This window comes from Palaemon carinicauda, chromosome 7 (assembly GCF_036898095.1).
Source record: "Palaemon carinicauda isolate YSFRI2023 chromosome 7, ASM3689809v2, whole genome shotgun sequence".
Taxonomy (NCBI): Eukaryota; Metazoa; Arthropoda; class Malacostraca; order Decapoda; family Palaemonidae; genus Palaemon; species Palaemon carinicauda.
Window position 1 is genome coordinate 1,411,801 of NC_090731.1, and position 14,072 is coordinate 1,425,872.

Here is a 14,072-nt window from a genome sequence, read left to right on the forward strand (position 1 = left end):
CACTTGGATGAAAGGGAAGGTTGACTGGTCCTTTCCTTTCCTTTCATCCTCTCCTTTCTTTGGGCACAGCATTGGAAACCCTGTCAGCTGGAATCGATTCTCTTGAAGGTAAACCCCACTTAGCCTGCAGCTGTTCTATTATATAGACTAGGAGTGTCATTTCACACACTCCTTACGAGGGGGAGTATGTTGTAACCAGGCAAACCCATTGATATATATATGCCTCAAGGTTAACACACACAGATATTCTGCTCCGCAGCCTGTATTGCACCTGTGCATGAGGTGTAAAGAATCTTAACTCTGCACTGCTCATAATCATAAGGTCCTGTGTTTTGGTAACCCAGGATAAGTAGCCATCCAGTTTCAACACGGACTTCCTCTCACCTAAAGATGAATCTCCTACGTAAAGGGCGAAAGCTTGAGATGATTTGCATTTTTCCTAACAAAACGAACCCGAGTCCTTTACTTGTACTCTCCCACCATCACCTACCTACTAGAAGTCCTGGCTGCAATCAGAGTGAGTTCTCAGTGAGCAAGCAGAACCTGCTTACAGCTGGGTAACTATTATAAAAGTTTAATTGTCACATACTCCAGCTTCGTTGATAGTCCATCCTATGTAAAGAACTCAAGTTTCTATAGGAAGGAAAACTACAAATTATTTTCAAATTCGTCATATATCAATTAATATGCACAATATGTACATTATGAAGATGAATACTTTATATGTGTAGTTTAGATGAAATCAAAACCTTCGGGTCAGCCTCGAGTGAGTTAAGAATTCTAACGCTGTGGTCTCATTAAATTGTTTTATTATTATTGAATCATTACTGTATTGTGTTTTACCTATAGTCAAGTTATTTCTAATCTAAATTTTGTCAAAATGTTTCTAAAGGACAGTACATATATGAGCTTGGAAGTGGGTAGCACCAACAGTACAAACTTGAAGCCAATGTTTTGATGTTGAACAGGCTGACATAAATCCCTTTTTATATTTTATGAAAGTTCTATTTTGATGTTGTTACTGTTCTTAAAGGTATTTTAATTGTTCATTATTTCTCTTGTAATTTATCCATTTCCTTATTTCCTTTCCTCACGGGGCTAATTTTACCTGTTGGAGCCTCTATAGGGCTTATAGCATCCTGCTTTTCTATCTAGTGTTGTAGCTCAGCTAATAATAATAATGATAATAGTTACCTCTTTTCCTTCTCATTGCTTAACATGTTAGATTTGACCCCCCGGTTTCCTTCCACTCTTTTTTTATGTGGAATGGCCTCCATAGCCCTGACAGCTTATAATTTTACCATTTTCTTTGCAGAAAAAAGGAGGAAGAGGATGCCAGTCTCTTCATCACCGGCCCGGCGGATTTGCCTGAGGAGGACCTGGCCGGGAGCGACGACGAACAGGAGAACGACGACGAGAGAGCGCACAGCAACCTCATTCATGACATGGGGAAGTTGAGCAAGAAGAAGAAGAGGTGATTGTCAGTTTCTGTTACGTTGTTAAAAGGACGTGTTACCATTGTGGCTGTTACTTGATGGGAAATACAAATATTGGTAGCATGTGGATTTGAAAGCTGAGATGGTCCTCAACATTCAGAGATGCCACCACAAATCCAACTGAAATCCTATCCATAGTTCATAATGAAACACTAATAAAACATCATTATATAATTCAATGCAGCTAGCAAGATGACATTTTCAATATGAAACGCAACTATTTGTTGACTTTTGCAACTGAAAATGTTTAAACATTTGACTTACAAACAGCTTCTTATACCTTATGAAGTTTGTAAGATGAGCACATTCATATGTGTTGGAGTTAGATATTAAAGCTTTATTTCAATGTCAAAATATACAAGTCTCATTTATGTTTGTTCCATTTTCTATTTATCTCATATCCAGAATGGGGGCAGCACCTCGAAGCGTCCGCTTCTCGACCAGGGAAGGCGCCGCCGAAGTAAAGACGGGGGACATTTTAAAACGTATCAGTTTGCCAGAGTTGGAAAAAGCCGTCCGCAAGGTTCATACGTTGGCTACGCCTTTAGAGAAAGTTACTGTGAAGAGGGTGAGTCATCTTATATTTACTTTGAAGGAAACTTTCTTACGAAGTACTGTATATCTTTGTCATCGGTACAACGTTTGCGAGAAATCGTCCATAATAATTACAGAAAGACTCCTCTGAGTTGGTTTGGATTTGGCTTGTAAACAATATACCGTTGCTGTCATATTGTTTTGAAATTTTTCATTATCTTTATTTTCCATGTAATGTTTTTGATTTACACAAGTCATGCTTTAGTCTTACTGTACTCCAATTTAATACTAGATTGGGACAGGCATCGTTCCCTTTGGCGGGACTGAAGCTTTGTGAGGAGAGCGTATTATTTACTGCTTAGATGTGCTACGGACCAATTGCTTTCCAGGGTCTTCGGGAAGAGAAGGTGTCCTCTGGAGGTCTGGCGAGAAGTGTCGGCCTTCCTGTGGTTTGATTCGTAATTTCGTACAATATTAGGCGTCCTGTTTGGTTTGCTTTGCCCCCATACACCTGAACAGTCGCCCGTATATTGTATCAACACCAGCCCCTCTCGGGGCTCGTACCCTTTCGGTCAAGACCAGTTCTGCTGCTTGTTGGAAATGTAAAGACAACTGTGTTAACCGTGTTAAGTCTATGTCTATGTTTTGTATCCTGGCATTGCTCAGCTCCTGTGTTGAGATGATGCTATGGTTGAAAGTTCATTTTAACCTGGTTAGATTTTTTGGGAAATATGGACCAAAGCACACTCATTTCTTTCTACAACACTATACTTTACACAAGCGTAGGTTTGCACGCTTTCACTCCTACACAAGTATAGATATGCACACCTTTGTTCCTCTACTCTTACAACTTACTCAAGATTAAGTTTATTGCTGCTATATGCAACAATACTACACCATCTAATTTTCATACATAATGAAGGTATTGTTAAAGCTAAAAAAATGATGACTTAGCATTTACCCAAGTACAGTACTGTATATACAATTCTCAATCGCAATAAACTTGTTACTAGATTTGTCACTGACGCTGTGACAGATACCACCAAACCATAAACATCCTGCATCATAACACTACGATATTGGACAATTCTATGTCTGCATTACACTGGCAAAAATATTACTCCCAATACCTAACAATGGACTGATCAGAGTACATTCTTCTTTATATATCCACTTGGAACTCACAACAGCCTTTTTTTTTGCAAATCATATTTTATTTGACAACTATTTAAGAGATCAAATATTCTTTGATGTCTGGACATACAGTAGTTCCATTTAGAACCACATGTTTTAAACATTAAACTTACCCGGTGATTATATAAAAATAGCTTTAGTCTCTGACGTCCGGCAGAAATTCAAAACTCGCGGCAATCCCAGATAGACTAGCCAGGTGTACACCAGCGCCCTCACGCGAGATACACAGAACCGTTCCATAATTCCTCGGTTGTTCCGTAACTGGAATACAAACCACGCTATTTAATAGGGGTTTGTTCCATAACCGAAATACAAACCACGCTATTTACATTGGGTTTACCTTTTAGCGTAGCTGAAATGACGAGCCAATAGTTTTTAACGAGGGTTAATTACCCCCGCGCTAGTTAGCGGGGGTAGGGGAAGGGATAGCTTGCTACCCCTCCCCCTCCGCACACCGGTGATTTGCTTCACTTCACTTTTGGCTCCGGCGATGAACAGACGTGTCTGTCCATCGTCCTCGTTGACAGCCTTTAATCTTTTTTCTGCTTTTTCTTTCAGTTGTGTGTGTGTGTTAGAAGTTGACCACCTTTATTATTACTATGCGTACATGCCCTGGAATTGCCGGCCGGCCTTGTGGTACTTTTATGTCGGCCATGGACACGGATCCTCACACCCTTTGCCCACAGTGTCGAGGCCGACGGTGTGATCAGGAAAATAAGTGTAATGAGTGCAGGGAGTGGTCTGCCTCCCAGTGGGAGAGGTTTGGCCGCCAGCGTAAGAAGAAGTCCAAGAGAGACTGTTCTCCTTCCGGGGTTGCCTTGAAGGAGGAAGGTTCTCGGGACTCTTCTTTCGCCGCCCAAACCTCCTCCGAAGCTCCCCCTCGTCCGGCTCCTAAGGAGAGTCAGCCGAGTGGGAGCGCAGGCCCCAGTTCTGTTTCCCGACCTTGGGTGGGGGGAGAGGGCGGCGCCTCCCATAGCGGGGCGGTTCCTCCTCCTCCTCCGGGGGAGGTTATTGATGAATCTTTGTCTAACGATGATCTCTTTCAGATTTGGGCTTCCCTGGGGCTTAAGGGCTTGCCCTCCAGGGTTCCCCTGATTGACCTTGTCCAGTTGGGGGCCGCCGTTAAGCAGTCGCCGGTGATAGCAGAGGTAGATCCTCTGTCTATCATCGACATTGTGGTGGCAGAGGCCTCCGACGGGGCGGGGCAATCCTCTGCAGGTGCAGTTGGGGATGTTGGTTCTGACAGCTCTCTTCCCCCTTCCGTATATCCTTCGAAGGGGGAAGGGAGTCCTACGGGCTCTTCTGCTGTCCAGCTTCCCTCTAAGGGGAGTGCTTTGACTGAGACTCCCCTTCGGAGGACTGATGGTCCTGACGATCTTCCTCGTGGCCGCCTTCGCCGTAAGGCTCACCGTCCGCTGCGTCGCAAGGGCCTCCCGTCTCCTTATAAGGGTGTTAAGAGGCGCCTTTTTGGATCTTCTTCCTCCGAACGGGACTCTCCTCGCTGTAAACAGCCTGCAGCTCCAGCTTCATTAGACCTCTCTGTGGATCGGTCTCCTACGCCTTCCAGACCTTCACCTTCTGGGGCAGATGTTCAGCAACCTGACCTCGTCACCCGACGGGCAACGGTCCCTTCGGGGCAAAGGGATTCTTCCCTTACACGTGCAGTGTTAGCGCACAGGCGCTCTCCTGCTCGTCAGCGATCTCCTGTTCGCCAGCGCTCTCCTGATGATCGCCCCTCTTCTCGCTAGCGCTTTCCTGAAGACATCCTTCAACCTGTTGTTCCTGAAGAGCGCCCAGCACGCCAGCGTTCCCCTGCTCGCCCTTCTGCAGTGTTAGCGCACAGGCACTCTCCTGCTCGTCAGCGCTCTTCTGAGGACCATCGCCCTTCTGCTCGTCAGCGCTCCCCTGTGGTCTCCGAATATCCTGCAGTTCCTGTTGTGCGCCCTGCGCGCCATCAGTCTCCTGAGCGCTCTGGCGATCCTCAGCTTGTTCCTGCACAACATCGGCCGCGTTCTCCAGCGCGTATTTCTAAAACACATGTTCACCCACGCGCCTATGCGCTTCCTGTTCCTGTTCGTGAACGCGCTGCGCCGACTGTTCCTTCACAGGATTCCACGCGTCGCCCTCTTGCTCGCCAGCGATCACAGACGATTCAACAATCTCCTGCTCGTCAGCGTTCTCCTACGCGTCAGCGATCACCTGAACATCGGCGATCTCCGGACCGCCCGCGTGACCTATCGCCTGCGCGCATGCGTTCTCCAACGCGCCGTCGCCCAGAGGTTCTGGAAGGACATGGTTCGCCCTCTGTTAGCTCGCCCTCGTGCGATCTTTCGCCTGCGCGACCTACGCGCTATCGCTCGCCAACGCGTCACCATGCGCCACCGCGCCATCGCTCGCCTGCGCGCCAGCGTTCGCCAGCGCACCACCGATCGGCTGCTCGCAATCACTCTCCCACGCGCTACAGGTCTCCTGACCAACGTCGCCAGCGATCTTCGGAGCGTTCTCGCTCGCCCACGCGGCAACGCGTTCCCTCGCCGTCGCGCCAACGCGTTCGTTCACCGGCTCGCTCACGCACTCGTTCGCCTGTACGCCCTCGCGCCCACTCGCCCGCGCGACCGCTCGCCTTCGCGTGACCACCGTTCGCGCCGAATTTCACAGTCAGTGACAGCAGCAGGAACGGGTGTTACCAGACCGCGCTCTAGATCGCCTCCAGCAAAACGCAGGACTGTTGTGCAGGACAGGGAAGACACTTCAGAGAGGTCAGTGCGTCTTTCTTCCCCCTTTCCTTTCCAGGCAGGTCCAGTGGTGTCCACTCCGAAGGATCGCCCAATCCCTTTCCCTCCAGCGAGGATTTTGGACTCGGTGTCCGTGTAGCAACAGACTTGGTTTGGTCCTCTGATGCGGGCGTTAGTGAGGGTTATGAAGCCAGTACTCGCCGATCAGGGGAACAAACCAACGGCTGCCTCACCTCCGCTGAAGAGAAAGAGAGGAGTGGACTTCGTGGTGACTTCCCCCAGGGAGAAGTTGGTTCCTAAGAGGTCTGTCGGGAAGGCCCCATTCCCTTCGCAGGCGTTTTCTCCTTCTCCCGTGGACGAGGCTTTTCCGTCCTCGGGTGAGTCCAGTGAGGCGATAGTCTTCCCCTCGGCACCAAGGGGGAAGCCTTCTCTTCATGGAGGAGAATCGTCTCGCGCGGAAGGGGCTCTCCGAACCTCTTTGTTGGGATCCTGTATCCCTCCCAGGAGGGAACCCAAGGACTCCAAGACCATCCCGAAATCGTATTCAAGGATTCGCCAGGAACCCGCTGCTCCCCGGGAGAACGTCCACGCTTCGCCCCAGGAAGAGATTCCGGGGACGGGAGACTTAGCTGCCAGCCCGCGAGGAGGAGACCAGCAGGAATCTGAACATGCCTTCTGGCAGGTCCTGAGCCTGATGAGGCAACTCAACGGGTTCATGGACCCCGTGATCGCCCCCCGAGACGGCAAGGACACAGTCCTGGACCAAGTGTTTGATGTTCAGAAGGCCCCTAAAACCAGTGCGGCTCTGCCCTGGTCTCGGGGATTGAAGAGTGCCAGAGCCAGGGCCAATGCTCAGCTCGCGATTCTTGCCTCCTCCAGTCGTTCCTCTGCCGGGAACAAACTCATCCCACCTCCTCGTCTCCAGCAGAGGAGGTATTTTGAGATCTTGGGTGAGTCTAGTCTCGCTCTTCCTCTCCATCACTCTGTGGAAGAGCTGGCTAAGGGAGTTCCCCTCGAGAAGCGCTCTGCCCGGCAGGTGTCGTTCTCGGCGTCGGAGATCCTGAGCCATGAGAAGGTCGCGAAGTGTGCCATGCAGGCCACTTCGTGGCTGGATATATGGCTAGGAACTCTGGGCATCCTATTGCGCTCCGAGAACTTGTCTAAGGAGACCAATAGGAAGGCCCTGGAGACCTTCTTACTCTCAGGCACCCGCTCCATCGAGTTCCTGGCGCACCAGGTCACCACCCTGTGGGCCAACTCGGTGTTGAAGCGGCGCGATGCTGTGACCGAGAGCTTCCACCCAAAGGTACCCACCGTGGATATCTGTAGGCTCAGACATGCTTCCCTCCTTGGGGAGAATCTGTTGGAGCCACAGGATATGGAGCGAACGGCTGAGAAGTGGAGGAAATCTAGCACGGACTCCCTCCTCCATAGGGCCCTTACAGCTCGGCCCTATAAGCCTCCAGCTCTGCAGCAACAGCAGCAGCAGCCTCGTAAGGCACCAAAGCAGGCACCGGCAGCTAAGAAAGTGGTGTCTAAGCCCCAGCCCTTTCCAGCCAAGGTCAAGAGGGGCGGTAAGTCCTCCAGGGGAGGCAAGACTCCTAGAGGGAGCGGCCGCGGCCTCAAACCCTAGGAGTGGCAGTCCCCCTGCGTGTCCACCTGTGGGGGGGTGCCTTCAACGTTGCGTGCACAGGTGGCAGCAACACGGGGCCGATGCTTGGACGGTTTCGGTGATCGGCCAAGGCTATCGCGTCCCGTTCATAACATCTCAACCTCCCCTGACAGCGAATCCAGTGTCGTTGAGCTCCTATGCCACGGGATCGGCAAAGGGGCTGGCCCTTCGGGCGGAATTCGAGACCATGCTCAAGAAGAGTGCTCTCCAGGAGGTCGTCGACGGCTCCCCAGGCTTCTTCAGTCGACTCTTTCTTGTAAAGAAGGCGTCTGGAGGCTGGAGACCTGTCATCGACCTCTCGGCTCTGAACGGGTTTGTCAAGCAAACTCGGTTCAGCATGGAGACAGCGGACACAGTCAGACTTGCGGTGAGACCTCTAGACTTCATGTGCACACTGGATCTAAAGGACGCGTACTTCCAGATCCCAATCCATCCGTCTTCCAGGAAGTACCTGAGGTTCTGCCTAGACGACAAGATCTACCAGTTCAAGGTGCTGTGTTGCGGTCTCTCCACAGCTCCTCAGGTGTTCACCAGAGTGTTCACCCTGATTTCATCTTGGGCGCACAGGAACGGCATTCGTCTCCTTCGCTATCTGGACGACTGGCTGATCCTAGCAGACTCGGAGTCGACCCTTCTTCGGCACCGAGACAGGCTTCTAGGTCTTTGCCAGGATCTGGGGATCATGGTAAACCTCGAGAAGTCCTCTCTGCAGCCGTCCCAACGACTGGTTTATCTAGGCATGCTGATAGACACCAATCTCCACAAAGCCTTTCCATCAGACGACAGGATAGCAAGGCTGAGGAGGGTGGCAGAACCCTTCCTCAGGCGAGAAAAGCTTCCCGCCCAATCATGGTTGCGTCTCTTAGGTCTCCTGTCCTCCCTGGCTCGTCTGGTTCCCAACGGCCGCCTCAGGATGAGATCCCTACAGTGGCGGCTCAAGTCCCGGTGGAATCAAGGGTCCGATTCCCCGGACATTCTGGTCCCGATAGGATCTATGGAACGGACGGACCTGCGGTGGTGGCTGGTCGACGAGAACCTGCGAAAGGGTGTGAGTCTTCTCGTCCTCCCCCCGGAATTGACTCTGTTTTCGGACGCGTCAAAAGAAGGGTGGGGGGCGCACGTTCTGAACCAGAGGACCTCAGGCTTTTGGTCAGAATCAGAAAAGTGCCTACACATCAACCTGCTAGAATTGAAGGCCGTCTTTCTGGCTCTTCAACAGTTCCAACGGACCCTGGCGGGTCATTCCGTGGTGGTGATGAGTGACAACACCACGGTAGTGGCTTATATCAACAAGCAGGGAAGCACTTTTTCGCAGCAGCTATCCCATCTTGCAGTAGAAATTCTGAGGTGGACCGAAGTCCACTCGATAACACTATCAGCTCGCTTCATTCCTGGCAAGAGGAATGTGCTCGCCGACAGTCTGAGCAGGGCCTCGCAGATAGTGAGTACCGAGTGGTCTTTGGATCCTCAGATAGCCAACAAAGTCCTGACTTTGTGGGGTTCCCCGACCGTGGACCTGTTCGCGACAGCATTGAATTTCAAGCTGCCTCTATACTTCTCCCCAGTCCCAGACCCCAAGGCTCTCTGGCAAGATGCTTTCCAGCAACGGTGGGACAACATCGACGTGTACGCCTTCCCACCGTTCTGTCTGATGAGAAGGGTACTCAACAGGACCAGACTATCGGTCAACTGTTCGATGACTGTGGTAGCTCCGCTATGGCATCACGCGGAATGGTTCCCGGACCTTCTGCAACTCCTGACGGAGCTTCCGAGGGAACTTCCTCCAAGACACGAGCTTCTCAGACAACCCCACTCCAACGTCCTTCACAAGGCCGTGGCCTCGCTTCGGATTCACGCCTGGAGATTGTCCAGCGTCTCCTCACGGAGAGAGGCTTTTCGCAACAGGTTGCGGAGAGAATGTCTCGGCACCTGCGAAAGTCCTCTGAGGGAGTCTACCAGGCGAAGTGGAGAGTCTTTTGTGGTTGGTGTCGTGGGAGGGGTATCTCTCCACTCGATGCCACTATTCCAGCAATAGCGGACTTCCTCGTATATCTTCGGTAGGAAATGCGCCTTTCGGTCTCGGCAGTGAAAGGCTATCGCTCAGACTTAAGCTTGGCTTTCAGGCTGAAAGGCATGGACATTTCTTCCTCGCTAGAACTCTCTCTACTCATACGTAGCTATGAGCTTACCTGCCCCCAGTCGGAAGTGAGACCTCCTCCTTGGAACGTGGTTCGGGTCCTCAGGGCTCTTAAGAGACCTCCCTTCGAACCATTACGCCAGGCCTCCGATTGCCACCTGTCTTGGAAGACGGCTTTCCTACTCGCTTTAGCTTCGGCCAAGCGGGTTAGCGAACTTCATGGTCTCTCGTACGACATCGCCCATTCAAGGGGATGGGGGGAGGTAACGTTCAGGTTCGTCCCTGAGTTTGTGGCCAAGACTCAGAATCCTGGAGTGCCGGATCCTCGGTTCGACTCTTTCAGGATCGCGAGTCTCCGCTCTGTAACAAGCGACCCAGACCAGCTGCTACTATGTCCAGTGAGTTGTCTGAGGTACTACTTGAAGAGAACGGCTGCAGTCCGTCCTCAAGTGCAAGCATTGTTTGTGAGCACAGGCAGGACGAAGAGGAGGGTCACCAGGAACACCATCTCAGCTTGGATTCGAAGGGTTATCCACCACACCTTGAATCCAGACCCTCCTCCGTCACGTCGCCCAAGGGCACACGATGTCAGGTGTGTTGCTACGTCCCTGGCCTTCAAGAGAAACTTCTCTGTGACGCAGGTGCTTCAAGCTGGGGTCTGGAAGCGTCAGACGACCTTCACAGCCCACTACCTGGAAGACGTGACCCACAGGAGCCTAGATACGTTTTCTATCGGCCCTGTGGTGGCTACACAACAGCTGGTCTAACCTCAGGCTCCTTTATGGACAAGTAGCAGTAGGTTGAGGGCGTTGTTACCCGGTTTTAGTCTGCGTGAATGAAAGAGTGTGTGTAACCCTTACTTCTTTCTTCATTCTCCCTCTTTTGGGGTAGCAGCATCCTGGTCCTCGCATAGCTGACCTTGACCTCTGCAGGTAACCCATGCTTCTTTGTGCTCCTAGTATTAAGCTTAATACTGTTGCGTCCCCCATACCCTGACAAGGTGGTATTGGGAACGTCCTATCCTAGATTCCTATCTAAAGGTCTCAAGGTCAACTTCATAGGACGAGTCACACTTTTCTCCACACACAACTTATGTAGGCCACTCGTTCCTAGCGCAACAAGGAACTGGTGAGGTGCAGGGGCTCCTTCTCTCAAGTGCTACTCACTGAGGGATGGAGCCCCCGGGCAAAGCCGAAGTCAGTAAGGCTGGGGACTTTCCGCCCTTCCTAAGGGGTAAGTCACCCAATGTAAATAGCGTGGTTTGTATTTCGGTTACGGAACAAATGACAAATTCGGAGATAATTTGTATTTTTCCTAACCATACAAACCTTAGCTATTTAAACATATTTGCCCGCCAGCCCTGGCCCCCAAGTCAAGTCCTACCTCTAAGTGAAGTGAAGTAAATCACCGGTGTGTGGGGCGGTTGTAATTAACCCGCGTTAGAAACTATTGGCTCGTCATTTCAGCTACGGTAAAAGGTAAACCCAATGTAAATAGCTAAGGTTTGTATGGTTAGGAAAAATACAAATTATCTCCGAATTTGTCATATTACTTTTGGCGTAGCTGAAATGATGAGCCCTTAATTTTTAACGAGGGTTTACTACCCACACCGCTAGTTAGCGGGGGTAGGGGAGGGTAGCTTGCTACCCCCCCCCCCTCTCACACCTGTGCTTGAGCTCACTTTGCTCTTGGCTCGGATGGTAGTCGGATGTGTCCGTTTTCATCCTCGCCGTCATTTGGCAGCCATTTAATGCTTTTTTGCTTTTTCTTTTCTAGTTTTGTGTGTGAAGTTGGCCTCTGCGAATATGCGCTCCTGCCCTGGGTTTCTCGACCGCCCCTGTGGAACATTCATGTCGGCGGTCGAGATCAATCCTCACGCCCTTTGCCCTTCCTATAGGGGCCAACGGTGTGACAGCAATAACAGGTGTAGGGAGTGGTCTACCTCCCAGTGGGAGAGGTTTTCGCGACGACGGAAGAAGTCCAAACGGGATATTTCTCCTTCGAAGGTTTCTTTGAAAGGAGAAAAACCCAAGGCCTCTTCTTCCGTTGCCCAAACCTCCTCCGAAGCTCCCACTCGAAAGAGAGACCGTCGAGTGGTAGCGTAGACCGATGTACTGTTTACCAACTCGAGGCTCGAGAGATGACGTTGCTTCCCCTAGCGAAGCAGCTCCACCTGTCCCCTTGGGGGAGGATATGTCACTAATCCCCCTTTTTCAGCTTTGGTCCTCCTTGGGGCTTGAGGGTTCGCCCTCCAAGGAGGTTTTACTTGACTAAATCCGATTGGGTGCTGCTGTCAAGCAATCGCCGTCACCGACAGAGGTTGATCCTCTGTCTCTTGTCGACATTGTGGTGTCAGAGGTATCCAATGCGGTATCACCCATCACCTCTGCCTCTTCAAACCCTACGGTAGCTGACGGCTTAGTTTCTCCTGTTCCTGTTCAACCAACGAGGGAGAAACCAAGTCCAACAGTCTCTCCTGCTAGTGTTTCTTCCCCTCGGGGGAGTTCACTTACAGAGACTCCTCTTCGGAGAACTACAGAAGGTCAGCTCGCTGACCCTACGGCCCCCAGAGGGCGCATTCGTTGCAAGGCTCGCCTTCCTTCACCTGCGGTGAGGAGGCGCCTCTTCGGTTAAACATCTTCGATGCAGTCCCCTGCAGAGGAGCCTCGACATCAATTACCGATCACTGTTCCTGCATTGGTCCTGGACCTTTCTGCAGATCCTTCGCGATCTCCTTCAGTAGAAAGTCGTCCTTTTAAAGGACACGTCGACCTTCCACCCGACAGACCTGCCGACCTCCCGTCATCGTTCTTATATAAACCTAGGAAGGTTTCATCTGAGCACGCTAAGGCGCGCCAACCAGATACGCGCTATGCGCCAACGAAACCTGACGAACGCGCTATAGTAGCTCGTCAGGCCCCGTCAAGAAACCCTAACACAGGGCATCGAGGGCGTATGCGCCAACACGCACATACGTCCCAACAGGAGCCCAGCTGTTCTACGCGCTATGCACGCACTCATGCACATACACGCCCACGTTCTCCTGCGCGTCAGGCCTTGCCTGAGCCTAAGCATACGCGCCCACACCCAGCTGCGCGCCAACCCTCACCTGCGCGCCAGCGCTCTCCTACGTGCCAGCGCTCTTCTGCGCGCCAATGCTCACGCCCAGCAGTTATTTCTCCTGCGCACCCACGATCTACTGATCTGGGCGGTACTGGGAAGTCAACTCGAGTGACTTCTCCCACGTTCCAGCGCCCGCCATCGCCCGCACGTATCCGTGAGGATACGCGCGAGCTCTCGCCCATCCTCTCCTACGGATTCACGCCCACATTCTGCGCACACCTACGAACAGCACAGGCTTCAACTGTGCGCCCGCGCGCTAGGGGTCTTTCTCCTGCGCGCGCACGCCTTATGACTGGTACAGGCATACGCGAACTCTTGCCCGCACTCGCGTGAATACTCCCCCTTGCGCGCACATGCGTGCCAACAGTCTCCCTCACTCGCTCCTGTGCGCCCACAGTCTCCCGCACGCGCTCCTGTGCGCCATCAGTCTCCCACGCGCCCGCCCGCAGTCTCCCGCGCGCGATTCCCGGTATTCTCCCTCGCGCGAGCACCATAACTCTCTCACGCGAGCGTCAATATCCTCCCGCGCGCAAGACTGCTGAACTACGAACGGCAAGGTCGCCATCGCCTCATTCCCCTCCCTGCAAGCGCATACCAGCGCGCATTGTGGGAGAAGGGAAACATCTAGAGGGGTCCAGGATCCCAAAGCCTTTTCAGGCGAACCCACCAATGATGAGAACTCCTCCCAGGGATCCTTCAATCCCTGTCCCTTCAAGGGGTATGTCTGACAGCACGTCTGTCAGCCAACAGCCCTGGTTCGGTGCACTGATCAGAGCCGTAACACAGGCGTTCAAGCCTGTCTTCTCTGACTTGGGGCACAGATCCTTGGCTGCTTCTACCCCTTTGAAGAGAAAAAGAGGACTTCCAGATGCGGTAACTTCTCCAAGGGCAAAACTGACTCCACGCAAGCCTTCGAGGCAGGTTCCTTCTTTCCCCCAGACTGTCTCTCCTTCCCTTTCGGACGAAGATTTTCCGTCCTTGGGAGTCACGCGAGGAGAGACTTCCCCCATCGCACCAATGAGGGAAACCTCTCCTCGCATCGAGATGTCTTCTCACGTGGGGACTGAAAGGAACATGCCATCCTCGTCAATGTTGGAACCCTACATCCTTCCCAGGAAGGAATCTAAGGACTCTAAAACATTACCGAAGTCCTCTACTAGGACTAGGATGGAGCCAGCTAG

General features: G+C 51.9%; 1 protein-coding gene across 3 annotated transcripts in view; it reads left to right on the forward strand.

Annotated features, from left to right (window-relative positions):
• Positions 1-14,072, forward strand: part of LOC137643796 (uncharacterized) — a 703,394-nt gene that overhangs the window by 169,480 nt on the left and 519,842 nt on the right. For 2 of the 3 annotated variants that reach the window (XM_068376482.1, XM_068376483.1), the window contains exons 2-3: positions 1,316-1,474; positions 1,902-2,064. In XM_068376482.1, coding sequence (XP_068232583.1) covers positions 1,446-1,474; positions 1,902-2,064 — 192 coding nt within the window. In that variant the 5' untranslated portion in view covers positions 1,316-1,445. Of the gene's footprint in view, positions 1-1,315; positions 1,475-1,901; positions 2,065-2,419; positions 11,128-14,072 lie in introns of those variants that run through there. The other variant, XM_068376481.1, reaches the window with a different exon arrangement.